The sequence below is a fragment of the Phoca vitulina genome, unplaced genomic scaffold (genome assembly GCF_004348235.1).
Source record: "Phoca vitulina isolate PV1807 unplaced genomic scaffold, GSC_HSeal_1.0 scaffold4, whole genome shotgun sequence".
NCBI classification, from domain to species: domain Eukaryota; kingdom Metazoa; phylum Chordata; class Mammalia; order Carnivora; family Phocidae; genus Phoca; species Phoca vitulina.
In genome coordinates this window covers 54571797-54598386 of record NW_022589707.1, presented here as the reverse complement: position 1 = coordinate 54598386, position 26590 = coordinate 54571797, and the positions used below count along the sequence as shown (strand labels likewise).

The 26590-nt window shown below is 35.4% G+C and overlaps 1 protein-coding gene across 1 annotated transcript; it reads left to right on the top strand.

The window, feature by feature from the left end:
* On the top strand, positions 1 to 26590 carry TMEM106B (transmembrane protein 106B). Its single transcript, XM_032402034.1, has 8 exons — positions 1 to 263; positions 3160 to 3381; positions 6588 to 6651; positions 13793 to 13952; positions 17841 to 17981; positions 18238 to 18287; positions 19488 to 19541; positions 20703 to 26590. Exons 2-8 carry the CDS (start codon positions 3162 to 3164, stop codon positions 20839 to 20841), a joined length of 828 nt encoding a protein of 275 aa, XP_032257925.1. The 5' UTR covers positions 1 to 263; positions 3160 to 3161; the 3' UTR covers positions 20842 to 26590.

The following is a 26590-nucleotide window of genomic DNA, read 5'->3' as shown; positions in this document are numbered from 1 at the left end:
CAGGTTGCAGCAGCGCCTGGCCTCAGCTGATGCCGTCGTTCTGCCGCCCTTCCCCCCCACTTCTGAATGCGCGGAGCCCGGGCGCTTGTAGGCCTGTAGCTCCAGCCCCAGCGATCGGGACTGCAGACCCCGTGACCCTGTCCTCCGGCCTGTGCGCGCCGGAGCAGCTCGGGACTGCGCAGCGCCCCGCGTGTCGGTGAGCGACCCCGGACGCGCAGCCCCTCGGTTCCTTTTTCGGAGTGGAACTGAACGGTGGCGCCCTGGTAAGAGCCGAGAGGGACGGGGAGGTAGAGGAGCAGAGGCCGCAGGGGAGCCGGGCCAGCCCGGGGACCGAGGAGACGCTCAGGGTTGGGTGATGGCGGTGTTCTGTCACCTCATACAGGGCCCAGCCTCCTGCCTAGGGGGCTCCAGGCTTTGGCCCAAGCCCGGAGCATAGGGTTGATTCCAGGCCCCACACCTTCTGTGGCCAGCTGGCCCCTGGTTTTGCTGTTCTTGAGTTTTCTTGCACGGTTGCCTTGATCTTAACCTTTAAACTTTCCAGAGTAGGCTGTGTGCCTGCTGAGTTTTGTTTATGTAGCTTATGAAAGGTGCCGGCTTCCTTCGTTATCACAGAAGATAATGACCCATTTAAATTGGATGAAGTGCTGTACTTTTTTTTAAATCTCTCCTTGCTGTCTTAGATCCATGTTGGGTTTTCAGTAAGAGATTGTGATAAAAACATTGAATACAGGGAAGAGAAGGGGGCGTAGCACTTCTTCATAAACAAACCAGCGAGTCTCCAGGAATAAAAGTGGCTAAATATTTCTTCACTGTGAGGAAAATCCAGTAGGGAGGGTGGGATACGAAGTACCTGACAAAGTCTGGTGCTTGTCATTTAGCCTCGCTGAAACAAACACCTGTCAGAGGCCGACTCATCAAGACAACTGTTAGACACGGATAGAAAACAGGCCCAGACTGAGAGCAACTTGATCTTGACCCTGCCTTCTGTGCCTCCCCTCACCCGCCACCAAAGCATTCTAGTGGGATGCACTTTACACTCTACACTCCTGTGTTAACTGAGATCCCAGAAAGGATGCTTCTGTGGCCACACTACTCAGGCCCCCAGTCCCTGTTCAACTGATATTCCTCATAGGTCAGTGTGTAGGGACAGTGATGTTAATTCACCCCGAACCACCTGTGACTGGCAAATGTTGGTTTGGCTTGGATTTAATGTCATTAGACAAACCAAGAGAAGATAATGCATTTGTGGAAGTTATGGAGAGTGTATATGTAGATTTTTTTAATAGTAAAATTGTGAAAATAAGCATCTTCATCATTCTACACTTTTATATTTGTCTACTAGTTGTATAATTTTTTTTATCCTGCTGTATACACTATGTTTGAATGATCCCAACACTTGGATGGCATACCAGTATTAAAAAGTGAACTTTTCTTCATACTATAGTGAGTTGAATTATTGTCAGTTTTCCTTACAAATCACTGAGAATTTTTTTTTTTAATTTTTTGAAGATTTCATTTATTAAAATAAATAGCATGAGTGCACAAGCAGGGGGAGCAGGAGGCTCCCCGCAGAGCAAGGAGCCTGATGTCAGACTTGATCCCGGGACCCTGGGATCATGACCTATGCCAAAGGCAGACGCTTAACCAACTGAGCCACCCAGGCGTCCCTCAATGAGAATTTTTAAAAGAAATGCTTATCTCTTTGTATGAGTGTCTATAATAATCCATTTTTAGGAACTGATAAAGATATATGGTCAAATTTAGGAAGAGAAGAAATGTTATTTTTAAATTCTGCTTTCCCTCTTTATTAATTTTCCCACAGACTATCAGCAGATTGGATTATATGACTTTTAAGTTCCTTTTCATCCTTAAAATTTATGACTCAGCTGCAGTGCTATTTCATTCCCCACCTGCAGAGGTTATTTTGGTATAGGTATGGTATATGTGTAGGTACTACTACTACTTATTCTTACTTGGTTTTAAATTTATATTAAATATAAATTTAAATTTTACCCATGTTATTTTTGATACTATCATACTAGAATTTTTAAATGTTATAAATTTTACTGCTTTGTATTGGTGAATTTTATTAAATATCTTGGAATATTAATTTCATAATTTTAACTCTGCCAACTGTTGAATGAAAAAAATGTGCAGGATTTGGTTTTTGAGTTGTTTTTGTTGTAAATGTTTAAATGTTAAGGCTAGAAATGTAGGGGAGAATGAGAAGGATTGTGCATTTTATTTATCACAAAGGGGCATGAATTTTAACAGGCTGAAACATACTACTTTGAACTTGTAACCAGGGCTTAGGGGTCCAAGGGAACCTGGCTCCAGGAGTCAGAAACAGACCAGGTTCAGCCACTCACCACTGACAAAATCCAAAAGCAGAGAGAGGAGTGGTGGTGAAACAAGAAAGGAATTTACTTCAGTGAGGCCAACATGGAGAAGACAGGGAACTGAGGTCCCAAAAATACTGTCTCCGAAGTGCGGAAAATACTTTTGAGTTTATATAAGGAAAATGTGGCACAAAGGTGGATGGGTACATCCGAGTGTGCGGTAAAGGTCAGATCCACCATTGTCTTGGCTTCAGTCCTGCTGACCCCTTATTGCCTCGTTCTCTTCCTTTCACAGGATGCTTTGCCCTCAGGGTCTTTTGCCTGAGTTAAGAGAGAAGCTGGAAAGAAGAATTCAGTTAGAAAGTACAGACTGAGGTCTAACTGGAGGTAGTTGAAGTCTTCTTTCAAACTTACCTGGTGTAATAGGTGATCATAATCTGCCTAAACCAACTTTAGCCTTTAGCACTAATTGGTTTAAATATAGAATAAAACAAAAAAGAATATTCTAAGAAAAGTGAAGGCCACTTTATTTTCAGAGAACCCTAAGAAAGTGTAGACTTCTGTCATATTTTAATGTTTGAAAGTCCATTCTCATCACAAGTCTGATACATCATTTTATAATATTTTGTTAGAAAAACACTTTGGACCCTTGGCTCCCTTGTTTCAGACATTACTTTGATTAAATATCATTCTAATCAAAAAGTAATTTGAATATTCCCTTGAAGTTTGCTCTATATATTAGATTGGTATAAAAAATCCCGTAATGTTCTTGAGTATACTTTTTTCCTTAAGTTTACCTAAGATTTTTCTTTTTCTTTAGACATGGGAAAGTCTTTTTCTCATTTGCCTTTGCATTCAAATAAAGAAGATGCTTATGATGGAGTCACATCAGCTGAAAACATGAGGAATGGACTGGTTAATAATGAAGTCCATAATGAAGATGGAAGAGGTGGAGATGTCTCTCAGTTTCCATATGTGGAATTTACAGGAAGAGATAGTGTCACTTGTCCCACTTGTCAAGGAACAGGAAGAATTCCTAGGGGTATGTGTTACTGTGTTTTTCCCTTAAAGAGTAATTCCAGGCATTCACACAAATAATATAAAACCCATAGATCTAAGCACAACCTTCTGTGTTTTAAAAGTCTTTTAGAATTAAAGTTAAAACTATGTATCAGTTATCTTCAGTTAAAGAGACACAAAGAAGTAAATATAAACTTTAAAAAAAAAATGTTAATATTCCTAGAGCAGTAATGAAAACCACCAGTCTACCTCTAGTATTTTCTTTCCCACCTGCAGTAGCAGATATGCACAGTATCTTGACTGAAATTTTTTAGACCTATTTGGCATCAATAGAGGTCATAATCACATGTTTGTCATTGGGAACAATTTAAGTAATTTGGTGACCTAATATTTTTAATTCATTATCTAAAGAATAGTAAGAAGCTAGTCATTAGTTAATTCTTTTTTTTTTTTTTAAGATTTTTATTTATTAATTTGACAGAGAGAGAGAGCACAAGCAGGGGGAATGTCAGGCAGAGGCAGAGGGAGAGGCAGGCTCCCTGCAGAGCAGGGGGAGCCCGATGTGGGACTCGATCCCAGGACTCTGGGATCATGACCTGAGCCGGAGGCAGTCGCTCAACCAACTGAGCCACCCAGGCGCCCGCCCTCATTAGTTAATTCTTAAAAGGAACTACGTGAAGAGGGATTGTAAATGAAGATGGGCCATCGGGGGAAAAATCACTTTGTGGCATATCATAGGGAAATTTAGAAGGGGATAATCTTAATGTGCTGTTTGTAGGCTGGACAAACTTCAGTAGAAGTGGGAACAATAGAAATAATAAAAATACTTTGTGCTATTCTCATTTTCTGCTTAGTTGAAGTTGTAGATAACCCGGGGGAAACCTTGAGGGAAGGACAAAGTGACAATAGAAGATAATACCAGTTTATACCAGTTTCTAAGAAATGCCTTGGTTTGGGGAAGTTAATCTATGAGTTGGCCTTTGAATGTGATGGTTTTATCTTTTCAGGGATACGCAGCTGTTAGAGAATGAAAGGATTTTTGTAAGTGAAGGGATTAGTGCCTCAGGCTCAGAGGAGGAAAAAAAGGACTATTTTAGCAATCTGGATATGTTTTTGAGATATAGCCAATAGGCTTTTCTTGGGAGCCTAGAAGTGGATTGTGGTTAGTAGGAAATCACAGTGACTCTGAAGGTATTTTTGTCTGAATAGCTGGAAGAACGGAGTAGCACTTTATTAGGATGGAGAAAAGAAGGCTTGACTGTATGTCCAGGGAGAGATCAGGACCTCTATTTTAGAGATGTAAGTCTTGGGATGCATATTTGGCATCTAAGTGGAAATGTTTAATAGGTAGTTACAATAAGTGTCTGGAATTGAAGTGCAAGCTCTCAGCTGGAGTCATCAGAATATAGGTGGTACTTAAACTGAGTTGGATGAGAGCACCAAGCTTATCAGTGTGGATAAAAAAAAAAAACACACCCTAGTGTTGAACCCTGGGGCACTGTGACATTTCAAAGTCAGTGATAGGAGAAAGATTTAGCAAAGACAGTGAAAAAACAGCTAGAGTAGAAGGGGGAAATTCTAGTCTCTGGTGTCCTGGAAATAAATGTAGAACGTGTACCAAGTAGGAGAGAGTAAGGACCTGTTAGATGCTACCGACAGATCAGGTAATGTAAGGACTGAGAACTGACCATTGGGTTTGGTGAAGTACATGGAGACCACTGGAGACCTTTAGAAGAACAACTTGGCAGGTTGCATAAGCATGTATAGCATGTACAGAGTGGGATCAAGAGAGCATAGGATGAGTGAAGTTATATAGTGAGAAAATAGGTTTTTTGAGGAGTTTTAACTGTATATATAAAGAAGAAAGATGGTAGGTGGAGGGGGCTGTGAGGTCAGGAAAGGGATTTTTTTTTTTTTTAAGATGGAGTGAATAATATGTATGCTGATGAGAATAATCCATAGAGAAAAAACAGATAATGTAGGAGATGGGGGAATTATTAGATGTAGGGCACAAGTGCAGGAGGCTGTTCTTACAGAGGAGCATCTGCAGTTTTATGCTTTGTAATAGGGAAGTAGAGTATATGGACACAGAAACAGATAGGTGGGTGGATGTGGTAGTGGGAGCTTATGGAAATTCTTTTCTGTTTGCCACATGAGCTAAGAGTGAGGACAGGGAAGGAGCTATTGGAGATCTGAAGTGAGAGGTGAAGTTATAAAATTGTGATTTTGGAGACTTAGATTGAGTGTGTGAACTAGGGAATATTGTATGATGGTTGACATCATTAAAGGCCACTTGAGTTTAGTGATCTAAACGAGGCCAGTGAGCACAGTTGCATGTTTTTCTGTATCCACATTTAGCTGTATGGATATCAGCGTAGTAGCTAAAAGGTTGCTTTTAAGCAGGATTGTAGTTTAGTCAAATGAATACCACCAAACAAGACAGGATACATGTACATACAGAGAGAGACATATATACATAACAGATTTACTTGTGGGTGTGGGGAGGTAGTGTAAATGAGGGGAGAGTTTTAGAAGGGGCAGGGAGGAATAATGGAAGCATTATAGGAAGCTTTAAAAGAGAATTTGACTATAGTGCTTTAAGAGTTAATACAAAAAACCAAGTTCTGATAAGATTGAAAAATTGGTTTATTAAAGATCTATTTATCCATTAAACTTATGGATATAGCCCAACCCAAGAAATAAAGGATGGATTTTAAATTGACTTACTACAGATGGTGTGTGGCCTGAGTGAGTTGTGGAAGCCTCATTTTGTATGGGCTCTTGAAGCGTGAGACTTGTTATGTGTTGATTTTGGTTTTCAAGGAGTATAGTGTAGAGGATTTCAGGACACAAAGGTAGCAATATTTCTTCTGCACTTACCCAGATAACCAAGTTAGAATCTAAACAGAAAATACGCAGTTGAAAGAAGTCTTGGTAAATTCAGATCCTCTGAAAACTGAGACTTTTTAGATTTTTTTCAGTAAAGAGATTACTCTTTCTCATTCTTTGTATTATTTGTATTCATAGCTAGACATCAAGCTATGAAAAATACATTATTTGTTTTGGAACTCAGCGTCTAGATAATTTTTGAAGATTTTGAGCAGTTTACCAGAGGAATGAGATGAGAGCCAGATGGTATTCTGGTCCTTCTAAACCAGACTTTGATAGAAAGCCACTATATTTTAAGTGATTATGTTAATAAAATTCTAAACCTGTTTTTACTTTTAGGGCAAGAAAACCAGCTGGTGGCATTGATTCCATATAGTGATCAGAGATTAAGGCCAAGAAGGACGTAAGTGATGATAAGAAAAATAGCAAATTTTTTTGGTATTTTTTTGCTTTTCAGATTACATATAATCACTCTAGTAAACTCTATTAAAATGATAAAAGTTATCAGGTTGTTAAATTATGCCATCAATGCTTTGTGTCATTTAAAAAAAGAAAAAGGATTTCTGATTGGGGTAAGGTCTTCAAAGCAGCATAATACCTGAATCTTCTCAAATCTATTTACTAAAACAGACAAACCTAGAATAGCAGTAGGAAACAGAGAAGCATGTTCATCAAAAATGGGTGTTAAGCTTCTCCTACTCACCCCAGAATAAAAATGGAGCAAGGATCAAAACATGGTAGCACCTGTGTGGATTTGTGAAGGGAAACAAAAAGAATTGCTTAAGGTCCTGACAGCCCTGATACACAAATCAAATGCTCTGCTACCCCAAAAGAAGAGGATCCCACTCAGAGCACTTTCAGCAAATATTTCTGGATAACCTGTCAAAATGGGAGGCCTCTTGGTGTGCTGTACCTTGAAGAGAGTGCAGAAAAGGTCACAGAGATCCACTACAGGGCCTTAAGATCAGAAGGAACCAGACCACCTTGATCCTTCAAAGACCTTAGGAATACTCACCAGAAACTCTTGTTGTAAAAGGACAGACATCTAAGGAAAAGCCTGCTGGGGATTGAATCCATTTTGTACAGGGAAAGAATAGGGAAAAGGGAAGAAAAGGTTCAAAAACTAGAGAGAGAATCTGAGAACTAGAAAAGTATATATACATATAGGCCATCTTAAAAAAAAAAAGAAAACAATTTTGTATTACAATAGAACGTGGAGTTTTGAGCAGTGAAGCTAGGAAGGCCACCCTGGCTTATCCTCATCACCTAAAATGCAAGCTTCTATTAAAAGTACAAAAACATTTCATTTAAACATGAGCAACAAAAAAGTATTGCAATGAAGCATCATACAAAGACAGTGGAAAAAAAAGTGAACTGAAAATGCTAATAGATCATAGAAGCATATCAGAAAAACATGAAAACTGTAACAATATTATAAATGTTCTAAAGAAATTAAAACTAGAAGCTATGAAAGAACTGCAGGAGTCAGAAATTGAAAAGCTCAGAAATGAGATGACTAAACAGCATGAGGACATGAAAAGAGACTGAACTCCTGAATTAGAAAAAATTAGTATCAGGAATGAAGACAAGACTGGAAGAACAAGTACAAATAGATACCATGGAAAGTATGGCAAAGGAAATAGAAGTTACAAAGGAGGAAGTGAAAACACACACACACAAATTAATGAAAAGTAAGATAAACACAAGCAAAGAAAATTGAACACCCATGTAATTTTGAAGCCACTGAAGAAAAATCACAGGAAATTAAACATTCAGTTCAAGAACACTTCCCTGAGGTAAAACAGGATAGAAACCTACATATTGAAAAGACATGCCATGATCTTAAAACATTCTACCCATCCTAGTGAAGTTACTGGACTTTGAAGGTAAAGAAGAAGAAAAAAAAAACAGGAAAATCTTTTGAAAAACCCCAGGCAGAAGGATCAATTAATTTATAAGGGACAGAAAATCAGATTGGCATGCTTCTTGACCACAGTGCTCCATACAAGTAACCAGTAGAACAGCATATTTAAATATTCGTAGAAAGAAAAGGATTTGAAAAAGTCGATCTGACCCTTTATTATTAAATATGTAGTAGATGGTTATGAATATTCAAGAAATTAGGATGAAATTCTAGGATGAAAAAACTTTTTTTTTTAATATTTTATTTATTTGACAGCGAGAGAGGGAACACAAGGAAAGTGGAAGAGGGAGAAGCAGGCTTCCCACTGGGCAGGGAGCCCGATGCGGGGCTCGATCCCAGGACCCTGGGATCATGACCTGAGCCGAAGGCAGACACTTAACGACTGAGCCACCCAGGCGCCCCTGAAAAAACTTTTCTACAGATAATTCAGAATCCAGTGAGGACAGAAAAGATTAATTAATTTGACAAAGCCTAGATTAACTTTTACAAGATGAAAACAAGACCTTAATTGAGGCCAGAATATAAATGGCAAACTGGGAAGTAATGTCTGCACATTATTATTACAGATATTATGAACGACTAGTCCACAAGAAAGAAATACAGATGCCCTTTAAACATGTGAGAACATGTTCAGTCTTGCTCATAAGAGAAAAACAGATTAAAACAACATTGAAATACCATTTCTTATCTGTCAGATTAGCCAGAACTCCAAATTTGACAGTGAATTTGTTGGCAGTACTGTGTGAAACGAGCACACTCATACCTTGTTAGTGAAGAAGTATTTGGCGTTATCTAGAAAAATTACATATACATTTATCCTTTGGCTCAGGAATTCTACTTTGAAAATTTTTTCCAAGGATAATTGTCAAATACAGTAAGTGGCTTTTGTGTAAGTTATCCACTGTGCCAGTGTCTGTAATTGCAAAGGACTAGAAATAATGTAAATGGCCAGTGATAAGGTTCTGGTAGACTACGTTACACTACATCTATACGATGATAAAACGGAATGAGGAAGAACTCTGTATTTTACTACAGTTGATATCCAGAGTATGTTTTATCTGAAAACACACACATGCATACAGAGAAGGAGAGAGAAACAGTGGATTGATAAACCAAAGACTAATAAAATGATTACGCTCAGAGTTTGGGAGGGAACTTTGAAGAGGGAATAGGTAAGTAACTGAGATGTCTGTGTATATATATTTACATTGTTTGGGCTTCAGAAGTACATTTTTTTAAAATAGAACTTAAAAGATGAAATCAGAAGTAAAAAGAAAAAAAAGCAATTCCTAAAAGTTGAAACAAACTGAAACAAATGATTCTAGTGATTCCAGCTGTATATCCAGTTGGTGGCATAACCACAGATGAAAGAGTCACTTTACGTGACTTGAAAATACTTCATTTTGACTGTCAGTGTCCAGTAAGATGTGTTCTAAATGACAAAGACAGCTACAACAAAAGTTTAAACTGCAGTCAGTAGCTGCATTGTTAGGAGTCATATTAGTATGATTTTGAAACTTACATGAAAAGCAGATAAGTATATACTCATGCCATTAGGGAATAAGATTCTTAGCATAAAAACAAAGGGATAGAAGTACAAAATCGAATTTTATTCTTTACTTCCAACCAAGATGGAATTATCACAGGGACTAGATTTATTCTTCTAAAACAACTAAAAAGCTGGACAGATAAACAATATTTTTAGGTAGTGGACATCAGGCAGTACAGTGATATCTGAGAAAGGGAAAACAAATGAGGTAAGCCCTGTGATTGTACCACCGTATTGTCCAGGAAAAGATAGCAGACCACAGCACAATGGAAAGAACCCAGGCAGAGCTTAGCAGTCCCCCTAAACTGAGGAGATATACGGTACTGGGAATCTAGGAGGCCAGTTCCAGAGTTAGTAGGGCAGACTACCAGAGGGTAGAGAGCTACACTGGGTACTCCTATTTAGCTGAGTACTGATCAGTGTATATGTGTGAGGAAAGTACCTGAGGCTGAAGGAAGAACCTCGCAAAACAGAACAGAAGGAACAGTCCTCAGCCCACTTATGGCCAGGGATAGTTTCTACCAATCACTGTGGAAAATCTCATAATTCATAGGGAATTGTGTGGAGAGTACTCAGATTACTTCCCAAGTAAGAGAATAAATTAGCTGTAGATTAAAAGCTGCAGTGCGCATGCTTAACAAAACCTAAAAGCAAACCTCGAAAGGTTCAAATTTTTTTCAAGAAACTCAACTGTATCCCAATACAAAGCTCAAGAATATATGTAGGAATACTAAAATATCCAGCACTCAACATGGTAAAATAATGTCTGGTATCCAGTTAAAAATTACCAAGCATGGAGGGGCACCTGGGTGGCTCAGATGGTTAAGGGTCTGCCTTTGGCTCAGGTCACTATCTTCACGTCCTGGGATCAAGCCCCACGTCGGGCCCCCAGCTCAGTGGAAGTCTGCTTCTCGCTCTGCCTCTGCCTCTCCATCTGCTTGTGCTCGGTCTCTCTCTCTGAATAAAAAAAAAAAATTACCAAGCACGGAAAGAGGATGAAAAAATACAGCCTATAATGAGGAGAAACATCACTTACAGAAACAGACCAATAAATGACATAGATGAAAGCATTAGACAAGGATAGTTAAAATAGTTATCTTAACTATATCCCATAATTTCAGGAAGGTAGAACTTAAGGATTAGACATGGAAGATGTTTTAAAAAGATCCAAGTAGCATATTTAAAAATGAAAACTAAACATCTCAGATGAAAACTACATGGGATGAGATTAACAGCAGATTAGACACTTCAGAGGAAAAGAAGAATGAATTTGAAGACATAGCAATAGTAAGTATCCAAAATGAAATACGAAGAGAAAAAAGATTGAAAAAAAATGAACAGGCCATCAGTGATACATGGGACAAATTCAGGTGGCCTCTGTATACGTAATTGAAGGCCCTGAAAAAGAGGTGGGGGGCGGGAACAGAAAATATATTTTCCATATTTTACGAAATACTATGGAGGGCACCTAGGTACTCAGTCACTGTTAGGGCCTGGGGATACAACTTTAACAAAGGTATCTTTGGTAAAAGGGAATTACAATTTTGTAGAGGAAACAGACAAGTAAGCAAGTGATTACAATATTTCTCTCTCACCTTTAGAGGTATTTCCAGAGTGCTATGAGAGCAGAGTAGTATCTATCGGAATTATTTTATGGAATTAAGGAAGGTTCCAAAGAAGATGAAACATTAGCTGAATCTTAGAAAAGTAGAAAACAGAAAGTGGAGGTGGGTAGTTCAGACGGAGGGAATAGCATGTGCAAGGACAAGAGTAACAGACTGGCAGTCAGATGTATACCTAAAGTGAACAATGCTGTTGGAAGGTGGTAGAGATGAAGCTTGAAAAAATAAGGTCCAGATCTTGACACCGTTAATAAGCGAAGAAATCTGAAAACTATAGGAAGCCCTTTAAGAATTTTTGGGACTTTCAGATATGCAATGAAAAAACAAAGTTTTAGTAAAATTATAATATTTTACAAACAACTCTGATTATTTGTAAATTGGGGGAGTTGTGATAAGGTAGTTAGGAAATTATATTTACTGATTGTTTTTGTCTACATGCTTTAGTTGTATCATTCAATCCTCAAAACAAACCTGCAGATTTTAAAGTGGAGGAAAAAAGTAAATTTTTTTTTTTTTTTTAAGATTTTACTTATTTATTTTGACAGAGAGAGAGAGAGACAGCGAGAGAGGGAACACAAGCAGGGAGAGTAGGAGAGGGAGAAGCAGGCCTCCCACCAAGCCGGGAGCCCTATGTGGGGCTTGATCCCAGGACCCTGGGATCACGACCTGAGCCGAAGGCAGATGCTTAATGACTGAGCCACCCAGGTGCCCCGAGGAAAAAAGTAAATTGCCTAAAAGTGTTGTAAGCAGGAAATGGCAGAAGTAGAAATGTAACTTGACTCCAAATAAGCCACATAACCTTTATAAGTACTGTAGCTCCTGGAATTCGGTTACTGTCCCTAGAATCATAAGAAAAATTATTACTGGTAAATTTTGTAATAGAGATCTGTATTCTTCAGTGAACTAGCCAATTTTTCAATTGATAGGAAATACTGTGTGAAATATTTCTTTATTATTCATAAAATGAATCTTATATATCGTAAGATTAGATATATTTGTTATGGCCGTAATCTTGGGGTACAGAGTAAATTTGGAACATTGATCATATATTAACAACTGGAGCTGATTTATAGTCCCTAAGCCCTAAATAGATCACGGTGGGCTCACCTAGCTGTTAAGTAATTAAAAATAAAAACAACACTAAAATAATAAAATCAACAAAATTCAGATTCTTTTTAATCATGATTTTGAACTCTTTTTTTTTTTATATCTTGGTGTTTTGATATATGGTAGGTATATAAACATGTACTTAAATATGTGGCATGTAATCCAGTAGTGATCACCACCCTACTCAGGTTGGGAAGAAATCTAGTGAGTGAGTGGAACTTCTTTCTTTGTTCACTCAAGACAACAGTATGGGCCTAGTAGTAGTGATGTAGTGAATTTTTGTTTTATTTTGTTTTTTAATAAACTGTTTTGTTCTCATTTCTTAGACAAAATACTCAAACATTTATGAAACATTTTCAAGAGTCACTTGAAAATAGCGGTGTGGGGCATGCAAAGCTTATTATCTATTAAGGAATTTGGGAGTTGGTGGGGAAGAGAGAATGGAAGAAAGGATAAAATGAGAATTTTTTGAATGACTAGAGCATAAGGAAAAGATAAAGTAAGTGACATGCAAGACCTAGAAAGAAAGAAACAGGTACTGTGGGCTTTGAGCTGAGAGTTATTTGTTGGAAAAACCAGGAAAATTGTATTTTGAAACCCTAATTTTGAGGGTAAACTTGTAGATAGAGGCAATTTTTATCTCTGGAGATTGGAAATAAGAGCAAGAGATAGAAGAGATACATTTCAAGGGGAGTTAGAAGAGTAGCAAAGGCATGGAAAGTTTATTTTTTTCTTGTCTTATATCTGCATACTACCCCTTTCCTGATTTCAAAGAAACAGTTTAACAACATCATCAAAGCAGAGTTGATTAATGTAAACACTGTTTTAAAAACTGAGTACATAAGTACTTTGGGATGAGAGACTTAAAGTCTTGGTGAGACTTGATGAGGCATGTGGTTATGTCATTATGTTTTTAAGGGCTTCACAGGTTCTGATGAGCAGTTACTTTAGGGAATTATAAAATTGCAAAACCCACATGTGAAAATACTGCTTTAGTGAATTCAGAAGGGAGTCTTGAAATCCACATTTTTATAAAGTTCCCCAGCTTGGTTAATTCTAGTGCGCAGCCTGGTTTAAGAAACACTGTAGTAAATGTTCTGCAATAACCCTGAAGTCCCAGACTCCAAAAAGGTACATACAGCTTCTAAGGAGAACATTTTAACATGTAATAGACCAGACCCAACCCTACTAAATACTTTTATAATGTAAAAGGTTGGTAAAATTATACATCTTTTCCTGCTAGCATATTGGGGAAAAATTCAAGTTGAAAATATCTTCTGTGAATGTTTCATTATGTAATTTTTGATGCACATGTATTTCAATACTCCGTTTTTCTTTTCAGAAAGCTGTATGTGATGGCTTCTGTGTTTGTCTGTCTGCTCCTTTCTGGATTGGCTGTGTTTTTCCTTTTCCCTCGCTCTATTGACGTGAAATACATTGGCGTAAAATCTGCATACGTCAGTTATGATGTTCAAAAGCGTACAGTATATTTAAATATCACGGTAAGTACAAATTTACATTAAAAATATTTGACTCCATTCCTTTATAATACTAAGTACACCTTTGTCCCTTTGAGAGAATATTAAATGTGACCCTGGTCAGTTTGCTTTCTGTGTGTCTGCTATTGATCTTCTCTATCATTTCTGGTTCTGCTGATAATGGCCAATAATAAGTACTGGCATAAAAAAAAAAATTTACAGTCTGTTAACTTTGAACATTTGACTCCCAACTAATTCGTAGCAAAGTGCTAAAATAGTTGATTCTATAAATGTGATAGATGTACCATTTTCTTTTCCTTTTATGTGGTGAAATACAATTTTTTGCCATTTTAACAGACTTCCTTTATGGTGTTTAAAGTACAAGTCACTGTTTGATTTCTCTTATAAATTAGTATGTGGGAAAATATCTGCAGTGTTTTCCTGGACAGTCCTTTTTAAAAGTATTCTATAGCCTTCCCACTCCTGAAAATAACAGACAAACCCTCAGAGAAGGTCTGCCTGTTTACATGTTAACCTTTGTTTGAAAAGAAGCATGGTTTGCAAACCACTGAATTATTAAAAAGGAAAATATGTATTGGTCATGCCATTAGCAATTATGTATGGTTTCAGGCCTCAGGGTGCATCTGTGTGGCAGTGGTTTGTGGAAGAGTGATACTGGACTTCAGTTGGTTTTCCTTGCGGAGGTGGTTCATACGCTTGAGGTGGAAGTAGAGATAGAGAGCTAGTTGTAGTTCAGGGGAGAGGTTTGGAGGGACAGGAGTGTAGGGGAATGGTATGTTAAAGTGGAATTACTCATTAATTACAGGAAAAAAGGAACTCCCATGGGTCCATTTATTCTCATTGCTTACCACCAAAAGTTGTTAATCTAAGGGCTTTTTTTTTTTTCTTAAACTATGGAAAAAACGTGCATAAAACAACACAATGCTAATTGTAAATCAATTTCATATGACTGGAGAATTATTGAGTATTTTCTCACTTTAACAGCCATCTGGAATGAGGAATATATTTTTCTTTTTGAATAGTGTTTAAAAGAGTGGCCAGATTTTTTTTGGCCAATCTCCAAAGCTTGTTTTAGTATCAAATATTATAAATGTATAATAAAAGTCATGTGATGTTCCCTTTTAATTATCAGTTTGTTTAGATGTAAATATCATATTTTATTTTCAGTAATTACTCAGGAATTCCCATTTTTTGGGATACTAACACTTAGAAAGACTGAACAATAAATAAGAAACAGCATTATTATATAAGATAAATATTAAGTTTGACTGGATAACCGTGCGATAAGAGGTTGAGTTTTCCTTAGGTTCTCCTATCAGTATTTTGAAAAATGGAATTATAAAGTATTTCTTTTGTTTCTTAAATTGAGTAATATGCATTCGTACTATTTACTCTGTTTTAGTAACATTTGTCTTTCTGCTTATGAATATGTTAAATTAATCATTATACATTTGAAAAATACTGTGTATATTTTTACTTCTACCTAGACCTATAACATATACATATATTTGCTGATAATGCATATATACATTTGTATACACACATACATTCACAAATAGAGTCAAATATTTTCATATGTACGTAAGGGATACACACGTGTGTAAGTGTATACACATGTACATTTTACCTTAAGTGAGATCTCATTACATTTTCCCATATTAAGTGCCCTCATGTAGTCTTTTATATGGCTGTATTACGATTTACTCAACCATTTCTTAATAGATGTTTAATTTTGCTATTATAAGTATTCAGAAAACATCTTTATACTTAAATTTTGTTTCCATTTCAGGTTATTTCTATAGGATAGATTCCTAAACAGAAACTTGCTAACTAAAGATCACAGATCATTTAAAGCCTTTGATAAAAAATCATCATTACTTAAAAGCTTATGATTGTGGGCTCTTGACTTACAAATTAAGTGGATTCTCACTGCTCCTAGCAACAAAATGTCTGTGATAGTACTAAAATTTGTCTTATTTTTTTTGTCTGTCTTAATGTTAATCTTTGTTATCTTTCTAATCCTTGGTACATCTTTTTCTAATTCTTACAAGTATGTTTTCAACCAGTTTTGCATCATTGATCTCTTTAATATTCTAATGAAAGCTATGGGCACTTCAGAGAAAGACACATACCAATGTTATTTTGCATGTACAAGAGATTCCCAGATTCTTCTGAATCCCGTTCTTTGGCCTGTATTGGAAGGTCCACTGACCTCAAATTAACAATCCCTTTCCTATAGTATCTAGAAATTAAATTGACATGGGTATTAAGAGCTAAGTAGATGAAAATTTTCATGTATTTAGATAAAGGCTATTTTTACTATATTACGGAATTTTAAAAATTTTCTGTATAACTATAAATTAATGCATAAATGTGATCATAAAATCACTGATTGCTAGCATATTTTTTTATCCTTTTTTACTGAGACTCTTCTCTTTCCACTTACCCTATAGTTGAATTTTTCCATCTTTCTCCATATTCGTATTAATTTATAAGTTCACATGTTTAACTTTTCTTAATATTTATTTTCAAAAGAATACTCTTCTGTACATATTTTATGCATCTTGGTTTTCTCACTTGTTAATACCTTGTAGAAATCTCCTAATTTTCCGGCTTAGAGTTAATCTGTTCTTTTTAATGGCCTGCATAATATCCCATGTAATGATTTAATACTGTTCAGTCATTATTTTTGTAGATGGACATTTGCTTTATTTTCAGTCTTTTTTTTGTTTTTGCCACTATTGTCATTAGCATCCCAATGTTATTTCTTTAGAATAAAATGCTCAAGTAGGATTGCTAGGTCACAGGATACACATTATTTTTATTTTAATGGATATTGCTAGAACCCTATCAGAATGGCCGGAAGGCTTCACGTGTTTTCCAGGAATGTAAAAATAGACCCTTTTGCTTATATCCCTGCCAGGAATAGAATTTGTTGCTTTCTACAAGTTTTACTAGTTTAACGAATATAAAGCAATATTCCTTTTGTACTAAAATCAACTTTCCCCAACTACACATGAACTTGAGAATTTTTAAGTGTTTCTTGGTTATTTATATTTGTACTCTTTTGATTTGTTTACTCATTTGCTTTGCTCTTGTTTTGCTTTATTTTTTTTCTTAAGACTATCTTTCTCTTCAATTTGTAAGGACTCTTTGTATAGATGGTAACCATTGCAATCTGCCTTATGAATATTTTAAGATTTATCATTTAGTTCCTATTGATTTTCTTTCATGATGACTGCTTCAGATGTTTTATTTATTATCTGTTATTTCTTGATTTAACATTTTTTTCTTCATTGGCCGTTTTCTAAAATAATTTGAGATAATCGTTGTGAATTAAAATTGCAGAAGTTGCCGCAGCTATTACGTATAGAAACGATGTAGCTCCATTTCTTTCCAACAGACTTGAATCTATCCCTTTCTTCTCCAAAGTGACCCAGTGGAAATACTTATACATAAGTTGAAATAACCAATTTCTTTGGTTATCTTTGTATTTAATAGAATAGGAAGTAGCTTACTTCACAGACATCTATATATTAACATTTAGCAAAAATTTAGATGAAATTTAAAAATTATTTTTATAGAACTTTTGCTAAGATAACAAATACATTTTCTAAAATTTTTCTATATTCCTATAATGTACATTTTCTGGGCCTATTTTTTTAATTGTGTGTTTATTATCAGCATATTACATACATAGTACTCCTCATAAAGCCAAATAATCAGTTCATTTAATGTCCTGTGTTATTTTTGGCAATACTTTTCTTCCTCCTAATAACTGAATCATAGCCACAGCTGAAGTCTTTTTATTTTTTTGAAGTCATTTTTTAAAATTAATTTTGAATACATATTTGTTATGCTTATACATTTTCTGTCTTCTTTCTTTTGCAGAACACACTAAATATAACAAACAATAACTATTATTCTGTTCAAGTTGAAAACATCACTGCACAAGTTCAGTTTTCAAAAACAGTTATCGGAAAGGCACGCTTAAACAACATAACCAATATTGGCCCCCTGGATATGAAACAAGTAAGCTTCCATCATGAAATACTTTGGAGGAGTTCATGAGTCTTGACTTTGTCTACTGTATTAACTTGAGGGAGGGGGAGGATTTCCTCAAAAACTTGACCTTGACATGTGTCCCTTCCATGTATAAGAGAAAGTCTTAGAATCAACCTTGCAAAGGGAAAGATTTCTAAACTCTTTGAAATTGAGAAAGGTGTCTGAAATACTTGATGCTTTGATCATTTTTCCAGTTGGCTTATTTTCATTTTTTGCCTTTCAGATTGATTATACAGTACCTACTATCATAGCAGAGGAAATGAGTTATATGTAGTAAGTTTTGATTTTTAATAATTTTTCTCATGAAATTATAAAGTATGAAGAATAAAGCGTATGGATATCTTTTGAAATACCTGCAATCTTAGCAGTCAAGAAACCACATTTGGAATACTCGTGTCCTCTCTCTGATCTTCTTTTTCTCTTATCCCCTGTCAACATACATCATACTTATGTACATTATGTGTATCTATATACTTAATATTTGCTTTTTACTTATTTATTTTTCAGAATTAAGATCAGATACACCATGTCACCTTTTATTTACTATGAGAACCATATTCTCATACATTTTAGTTATGTGTTGACTTTTTAGTATAGGAAAACTAAAAGTGCTAGTAATTTATAATACTCTGTTATTGGTTTGAAGTTCTGAAGCTTTTCAGTTGGGTCTGATTATTGACTTGTTAAGTTAAAAAAAAAAGGATGCATTTTTATCATTTGATATCAGGCTAACGTAGAATTTCTGAGTAACAGTAACAGACTTTACTAAAATTTCAAAAGGTGAATAAAAAGTAACAATAATTTGTAGCCTGTGTTAAACAACTCTACAACTGCTGTAGAGCACGTCTGTTTCTAGAATAAAAAGTCATGAAAATATTTATCACTATTTGAGCTATAGAAAATGTTCAGTCAATAAATGCTTACTTATATCTTCTTTTTTAGATTTATTTATTTATTTTAGGAAGAGAGCGCATGCACAAGCTGGGGTGGGGGAAGAGGGAGAGGGAGACAAGCAGACTCCCCCCTGAGCAGGGAGCCTGACTCTGGGCTCCATCTCAGGACCCTGAGATAATGACCTGAGCTGAAATCAAATCAGATGCTTAACCAACTGAGCCACCTAGGTGCCCCACTTTATATCTTCTTTTTTTTTTTTTTTTTTTTTAAAGATTTTATTTATTTATTTGACAGAGAGAGATACAGTGAGAGAGGGAACACAAGCAGGGGGGGTGGGAGAGGGAGAAGCAGGCTTCCCGCCGAGCAGGGAGCCTGATGCAGGTCTCGATCCCAGGACCCTGGGATCATGACCTGAGCCGAAGGCAGACGCTTAACCGACTGAGCCACCCAGGCACCCCACTTTATATCTTCTTTATAGAATCTCTATTAGCTGTAACATGGGAGGAATCATAATTAAATGATTTTAAATTTATAATATCATAGCTTGCATTTATTCACATTGTTTTTTCTTTTTAACAGTGATTTCTGTACACTGATATCCATCAAAGTGCATAACATAGTACTCATGATGCAGTAAGTATCAATCTTTTTTGAGATATTTCTTTGTTAAACTTTAGATTTATAACATTGGCTTATAGCATACACAGCACCTTTACAGATACCAGTTCAATTGGTTTTAAGCCCTACAAAAGTGCTATGAGATAAGTAAATTCCATTCCACTTTACGAATGAGGAAATGGGGAGCTCAGAGAAGCAGTGAAGGATGGCTACTCAGCAGTGAATCTGGATCTTACAAGAATGCTGGAAAGTGGAAGGGGTTGGACTAGAGAGGAGAACAGAGCTCAGCATCCAGTTTTCTGCTGCCTGTGGTAAAAAATCCTCAAAAGTAATGAGAAGTACTGTTACTGGTTTGAAAGTTTGGTGTTATTCAAAGTCATTAAAACATTGTAGGGGGGCCCCTGGGTGATAGGTTTGGTATTTGGGCCATTAGCTGACATCTGAATAACCCTTTCCCTATGATGAGAGAACTATTGATTCTTTTTTTTTTTTTTTTTAAGATTTTACTTATTTATTTTAGAGTGAGAGAGTGAGAGAGCCAGGAGGTAGAAAGAATCTGAAGCAGACTCCGTGATGAGCACGGAGCCGGATGGAGGGCTCAATCCCACGACCCTGAGATCATAACCTGAGCCAAAACCAAGAGTTGGACGCTCAACCGACTGAGCCACCCAGCTGCCCCTATATAATTACTTTTAAAAGTGAAATGAGGGGCGCCTGGGTGGCTCAGATGGTTAAGCGTCTGCCTTCGGCTCAGGTCATGATCTCAGGGTCCTGGGATCGAGTCCCACATCGGGCTCCCTGCTCCTTGGGAGCCTGCTTCTCCCTCTGCCTCTCTCTCTCTCTCTGTCTGTCATGAATAAATAAATAAAATCTTTAAAAAAAAAAAATAAATAAAAAATAAATAAATAAATAAAAGTGAAATGAACTTACATATTTTTGTCTAATGATAAGTGTTCTGGAAACATTATATTTGTCTTGTATAATTATTTGAGTAGGGCTTGCTAAACTAGTCCCCAAGAGGCCCATGTCCACAATATTAAGTTATCATTAATCAGTCTCTCTCAGGAGAAAATTTGATATATAAAAGTATTCTCACTTTAGAAAACTTTTTTATATTTAACTGTTGAACGTTTCTCCCCATTTGAGTTTTAATGTTGTTGTTGTTTTCTTTTTTAGAGTTACTGTGACAACAACATACTTTGGGCACTCTGAACAGATATCCCAGGAGAGGTACCAATATGTTGATTGTGGAAGGAACACAACTTACCAGTTGGGGCAGTCTGAGTATCTAAATGTACTTCAGCCACAACAGTAAAAACTAAAACAGATGCCACTGGAGAAGAAGAAATCCCTATTAAAATTTTCCTGAACTCTGAAGGATGAGGTACTTACTTCCTGATAGGAAATCTTAAATTGAACAAACCTAAAGTTTACACTTCCATTTTAGGGGTACAGTTAAAAAGTATGTGGACTTGTACATTATTGCAACACTCTCCTCTGTGTTCATGATATCTGTACCAGGATCTTTTACTTGAATCTAAATTTGCCGATTGATTTCCTTCTCCCCCTCTCCCCAGAGGGGGACATTGAGACTTCCCATGTTGGACAATAAGTAATTATTTACAATTCACAGCTTCAGTCACTACTGGAAACAATTTTGATGATGAACAGAATTTGAGAAACTTTATTTCTGAATGTTTTTATAGAATATTACTGAGAGCCTATTATTCATGACTTTTAAAAAATAACCTTTTTTTCTGTTTTATAAATTCCCATTGCTACATAGTAGTATTTCAAGATATTTTAGCTTTTAGCTAAAACATTTGTAGTTTTTCATTTGTTGAAATTCTACTCATTTGCATGTTTTTGTCAGTCTTATTTCAAGCTAATGCTTGCATAACACTAGAAACCAAAATAATCTGCAAAATTCTGTACCTAAAATTTTTTAAAGCCCCCTGTTTCACATGTCTTTCCATATAAGTAAGTTTTGTGAAATTTGTGTGTGGTCTTCAAACATAGTTAATGTACAAACTGTAAATAAACTGTGCATGGCTTTTAGACAGCTTTAATAAATGTCAAAGTACAGATTCAAAATGAAGTAAGTTGCTCATAAAAATAAAACCGGAAAAATGAAATTCAGAAACTTACAGAATATGAATATGGTTCCAGTTACATATGGGATTTAGGCATAAAGTAGTTTTGAAATAAAGTATTTTGATGCTCCACTTTTTTTTAATGTTGCTTTTCCTATTAACAAGTTGTGGAGACAACTTTTCACAACTCCTAGGTACCCAAGTCACTCCCGTCATCCATTTTATGCCTGTTTTAAGGAGGAAATCATGTCTTTGGTAGAAGTTATCCAAGAAATCTTGTCATTAAATAATGGTGGCTATATCAAAATAAAACCTATATTATCCTTTTTAAAAATTTAATCACTTTGCACATCACATGGATACCATACCTCTAGCAGTTATATTTCAAAATTTTCAATTTTTTTGTTTGGATTTTATTTAAAATTGTTTTCAAGTGTAAATTATTGACTTTTTCACTTGACTTTATTTTTGTTTTATATTTTCAATACCATTTTCCATTCGGGCTTCTTGCCTTTTCACTTGACAAATGCTGATTACCTTCTAATAAATTCCACTGAGGGTAGGGGCCGACTGTGATACCAAAAAAAATAAATAAATAATAAGTGGCTTAAGATTAATTTCTTTCTGTTCCCTCGCGACAGAAGTCAGGTTCCCCCTCCCCCAAAGTGCCTAACTTAGGTCTGAAACATACTATTTATCAGTCGGACTCTCAGCTGTAACACACAAGCTTTGTTTAACTATTTGGAGCGAATGAAGCCTCTTTTCTGCCTTGAAACACTCAGGTCCCCCCTTAGCTTTCATATCATTTTCTCCACGTTTTCCTGAGTGAACATTTTAAATGGGTGGAATGCACAAACTTTTTTTTTTTTAACTGCTTGTCTTACCTCAGTCCATTGGTAACTCCTCCATCTTTGCTATTAAAGTCACCCCATCACATCTGTACAGACTCACTAGTCAAACCCAGTCTTAATGTGTTTTTCTTCTGCTGTGTTTTTTGACTACTCCCATTTTCCATGAAACTGCATACTTCCCTCATATATTGATTCTATTTGTTATTTTTCAAATCATTCTCATTTCATTTTCCTTCATTCTCTGTCTTTTGACATCTTTTAATGAGTATTATCTGGATCCTCTTTTGCCTCAAAATTTCTAATCCTGTGACTTTAATTAACAATCATTTATCTTAGGGCTTCCAGGTCTTTCTGTACACCTGACCGGTCACCTGTCTACCTAGAGATAAGAGTATTTCAGTGACTCTTTGTGTAAAATCGTAAGATATTTGAAAAATCTTTATCATATTCTGTTCTGTTCTCTCCTTGTCCTCATGTCCCATTTACTTCAAAATCACCATTTTTTCAAAATCATCCTTCAGATATGCCTCCTTCAGAAATCAATCCTGATTTATTTTTCTGCTCTGAATCTTTTAACCTTGGAAAAGTATGTAGTGTAAATTAAATGGATTTTTCTGTTGATTTGTGGTTCTGGTATCCTTTTAGAATGCATGCATAGAGTCTGCTAAAGAGACAAAGTGAGGAACATTTGCTTTTAGTGACTTAGTTTTGAATATTTTTTCTTCTTTTTTTTAAACTAAAAACTCTTTACCTACTTTCCATGAAGTATAAGGTAGAAAAACCTAGAATTTAAAATACATGAAAACCAATAGTAGAGGAAAAAAGGATCACCTATGACTGCTTTCAGAGACGTTTAAGTAACTCGCCAGAATAAGCCTGGGACAGAGCAGGCTGTAAATTAATATTACCAAAACACATTCAGGTGAAACAGAATTATAGCCATTAAACACAGACACAGGGAAGAATGAATGAGCATTGCCCAGGGAATTTTTTCTTATATAGGGAAAGGGTAGATATCGATACATTTTTTAAAACTGCTCTCAGATCTTATTCAAAGGATACGGTAAAGATGTTACATTTTTTTTTCTGAAACTCTCAAGAATAATTTTCTCTTAAATTACACTTTTAATAGACTGGTCATTCTAACCAAATCCAATACTATATAACAAGTCTCTGTGTGTTGATATTCTATGTATGGAACACTATGCTCTTCTCTAGAGCTCTTTCATATATTTCTCCTTATATAATATCCCTGGTCCTGTGAGTCAGACAAAGGGGTGGCAAGATCCTCGTCTTTTAGAAGAGGAAGGAGAGGCATGGAGAAGTGAAGGAACTTGGGGAAGATCACATACTTAGTAAATAGTTTTATTGGGGCCAGATCTAGTTTTTCAGTTTCTTGTCTATGTGCTCTGTCATTTAAAAAATAAGTAAATAAAATAGAGTCCATTAGGAAGCCCTGTTGACTCAGGTTAGTATGATTAAAACTCAGAGAAAACATTCACTTAGTTAATAGTGACAATCAAAATAATACAGATGGACTAAGATTTGGGTACCTTTAACTTGGTACCTGAAATATTCCTAATGAAAAATGAGCACTTGTACAATATTTTGGTATAGCATAATCGATAGCTGATTTCTTCTGTTAAAATTTATACTCCTTGATCATTCCAATAAAGATATGGCTGATAGGTTGTCAGAGTAGGCTATTTAGTAGAGATTAATGTATTTGAGATTTGAAATAAGAACAGTGTGAAAATATTAGATACCAGATAAATTGCTTGAAATTGCTAAATAACCATCTTTACTATAGTACATAACATGTAAATGACTGTGGTTTTATTTGTGAGCAGTTTTTCTGTGCCTTTTTTGTTTGTTTAGGCCAATGAGATCATTATTTGCTCTAAGAGTTCATGACAAAATAAAATTTAGATCTTCTGAATTGTAGTTTGGAATTGATATATCCAGTACAGTGTTAACATGGAGGGAAAGTGATTGCCAAAACACAATGAAAGTATCATTATTGCAATATAATTCTGGGGGTGTTTTGTTGCAGGGCATGTCCCCACCTGTCTTCTATTACCAATTTTTTAAAAATTCTTAAATAATTCTTTATAATGATTCTATTTAAGAAAATAGTTTGTTAGGTGCTTGACCCCAAAGTAAGTCACTGTTAGTATAAAGTCACTGTTAATGTTACTATTAACAAATAATATTTGTTAATGTGTCAGATACTGTAGTAATCTCTTATGTGCGTTATCTGATTCTTACTCAGAAGAGCCCTCTAAAGTAGATACTGACAATGCCCCCCATTTTTTATCTGAGGAGATCCAGTTCTAGAGAAGAAATATGCATAAGCTTGGAAGGGGCAGATTTGAGATTCAAAACATGTCTTGATTGACTCAAACATCATTGCTCTTACAATTAGCGTATTTTCTTTCCAGCCTTTGAAAATGTTTTGTTTGTAAAATTTTATTGGTTGTTGCACTTAATATATAAGATTTTGAGGTTTTTGATAGTATTTTCAAAAATACTATTAGGATACTTTATTTTGTAGATCTTTGGTATGATAAAAATGGTTTACCAATGAATTTGAAGTTTTTAAAATTCATACTTAGCTGTTATACAGTATTTTTCTTTTTAAAATATACAAAATTTTAAATTTACAAATACACATCAGACTTCTTTGGTAAGCAGTGTGAATTGAATTTCAGGGTATTAGGTTGCAAACCACAGGTTACTTACCATAGTGTCATGCTTTTTAGGTCATAATATCTGGAAGCAGTAACTACTTGGCTCAAATACATCTAAGAATAATTAAGTTTTATTTCTCTTTTTTGTAAAATCAGATTTTAAATGAGATGTTTATCTGAAACTTAAGAAAATATATGTGTTTGAGAAGATGGGGTTAAAAGACTGTTAAACATTATTTCTTTAAAAAAATTTATTTTTACATGAAAGCAATATATTTGTGATGTGCTTCGATCAAAAATTTTACTTCTATATCCCAGATCTACTATTTAAAAGTAAAAATTTTCACTTAGCTGAAATTTCTGATTAGAACTAATATTTGTGTATTTTTGTGCTTTGTGAGAATGTAAATTTCACAGTGGATTTTTGAAATTTATCCTTACTTTGGATAAAAGCCAGTGATATATTTATAAAATTACTATAGGGATGAAAATGGTAATTTCCATTTTTTTAAAAAAACTAGTGTGATTATGTTTGTAGTTCTTTTTACACATGTTTAGCACAGGCTCTAAATTAAACATCTATATTGACCCTAAAAATACTCCACGAATTAATTTAACAAATATTTGGCAAGTTTTTCATAGCTAAATAGCTCTTCTAGAAGGAAATTGTTGCCTTCTGTTTAATTACATTAATTGAAATGTGTTTAAGAGAAATGTTTTCAGCGTATTTTGTATACTAAAAAACAAAAAGGATTAGTATTGGGCCAATGGCCAAGAGGTAATATTACTACCATGTAGACTATTACTGTTCAAATCTTCCCACTTCCCCCAGAATTTTAGGAACTAGAAGTCTGGGAGATACTGTGTCAGCTGTGGTCAGGTGATTCTCAGTGCTGTTCATCTTTTAATTATTGTGTGAGATGGAACAAATGCGAAGTTGCAAAAGATGCGTAATTTCATTATGTAATGGTTTGTTTTAGGTGTAAAACATCAGCAAGCTATGCCTTGTGTTTTGTTGTATATTTCCTTGTAGAACTAAAGTAAGATTTTGGAAAAGGATTTAAAATGCTTGCTTACTTGATCTGATCGGTCACATATTTGAATGATGGCATTACTGGGTAGAGTCCAATCCATGATTTTAACTGTGGAATAAAGAATAATACAGAATGAAAGACTATGTTTGGGCACTTACTCTTTGCTAATCATGTGTTAGCCTCCATCATAACACACTAAATTTCCAAGTTGAGCCGTTCTGTAATTGTAATTATTGTTGCTGTTCATGTAACAAAACATGCTTATGTTAGTAAAAGGAATAGAAGTGCCCCAAAATGCTATTTTTTTAATTACTTGTAACTGTTGCTCTTGTAATTGTGTATGACAAAATAAAATTTGTAAACATTTTAGCATGAAAAATAAAATTTGTATCAGTC

What these genes read in the sequence shown, in the direction of transcription:
- TMEM106B (XM_032402034.1), top strand. Translation starts at nt 3,162, where the DNA reads ATGGGAAAGTCTTTTTCTCATTTGCCTTTGCATTCAAATAAAGAAGAT. An exon ending in CAGTATATTTAAATATCACG is followed by an intron (nt 13,953 to 17,840) that starts GTAAGTACAAAT and finishes TTTCTTTTGCAG; the next exon opens with AACACACTAAATATAACAAA. An exon ending in GAGGAAATGAGTTATATGTA is followed by an intron (nt 18,288 to 19,487) that starts GTAAGTTTTGAT and finishes TCTTTTTAACAG; the next exon opens with TGATTTCTGTACACTGATAT.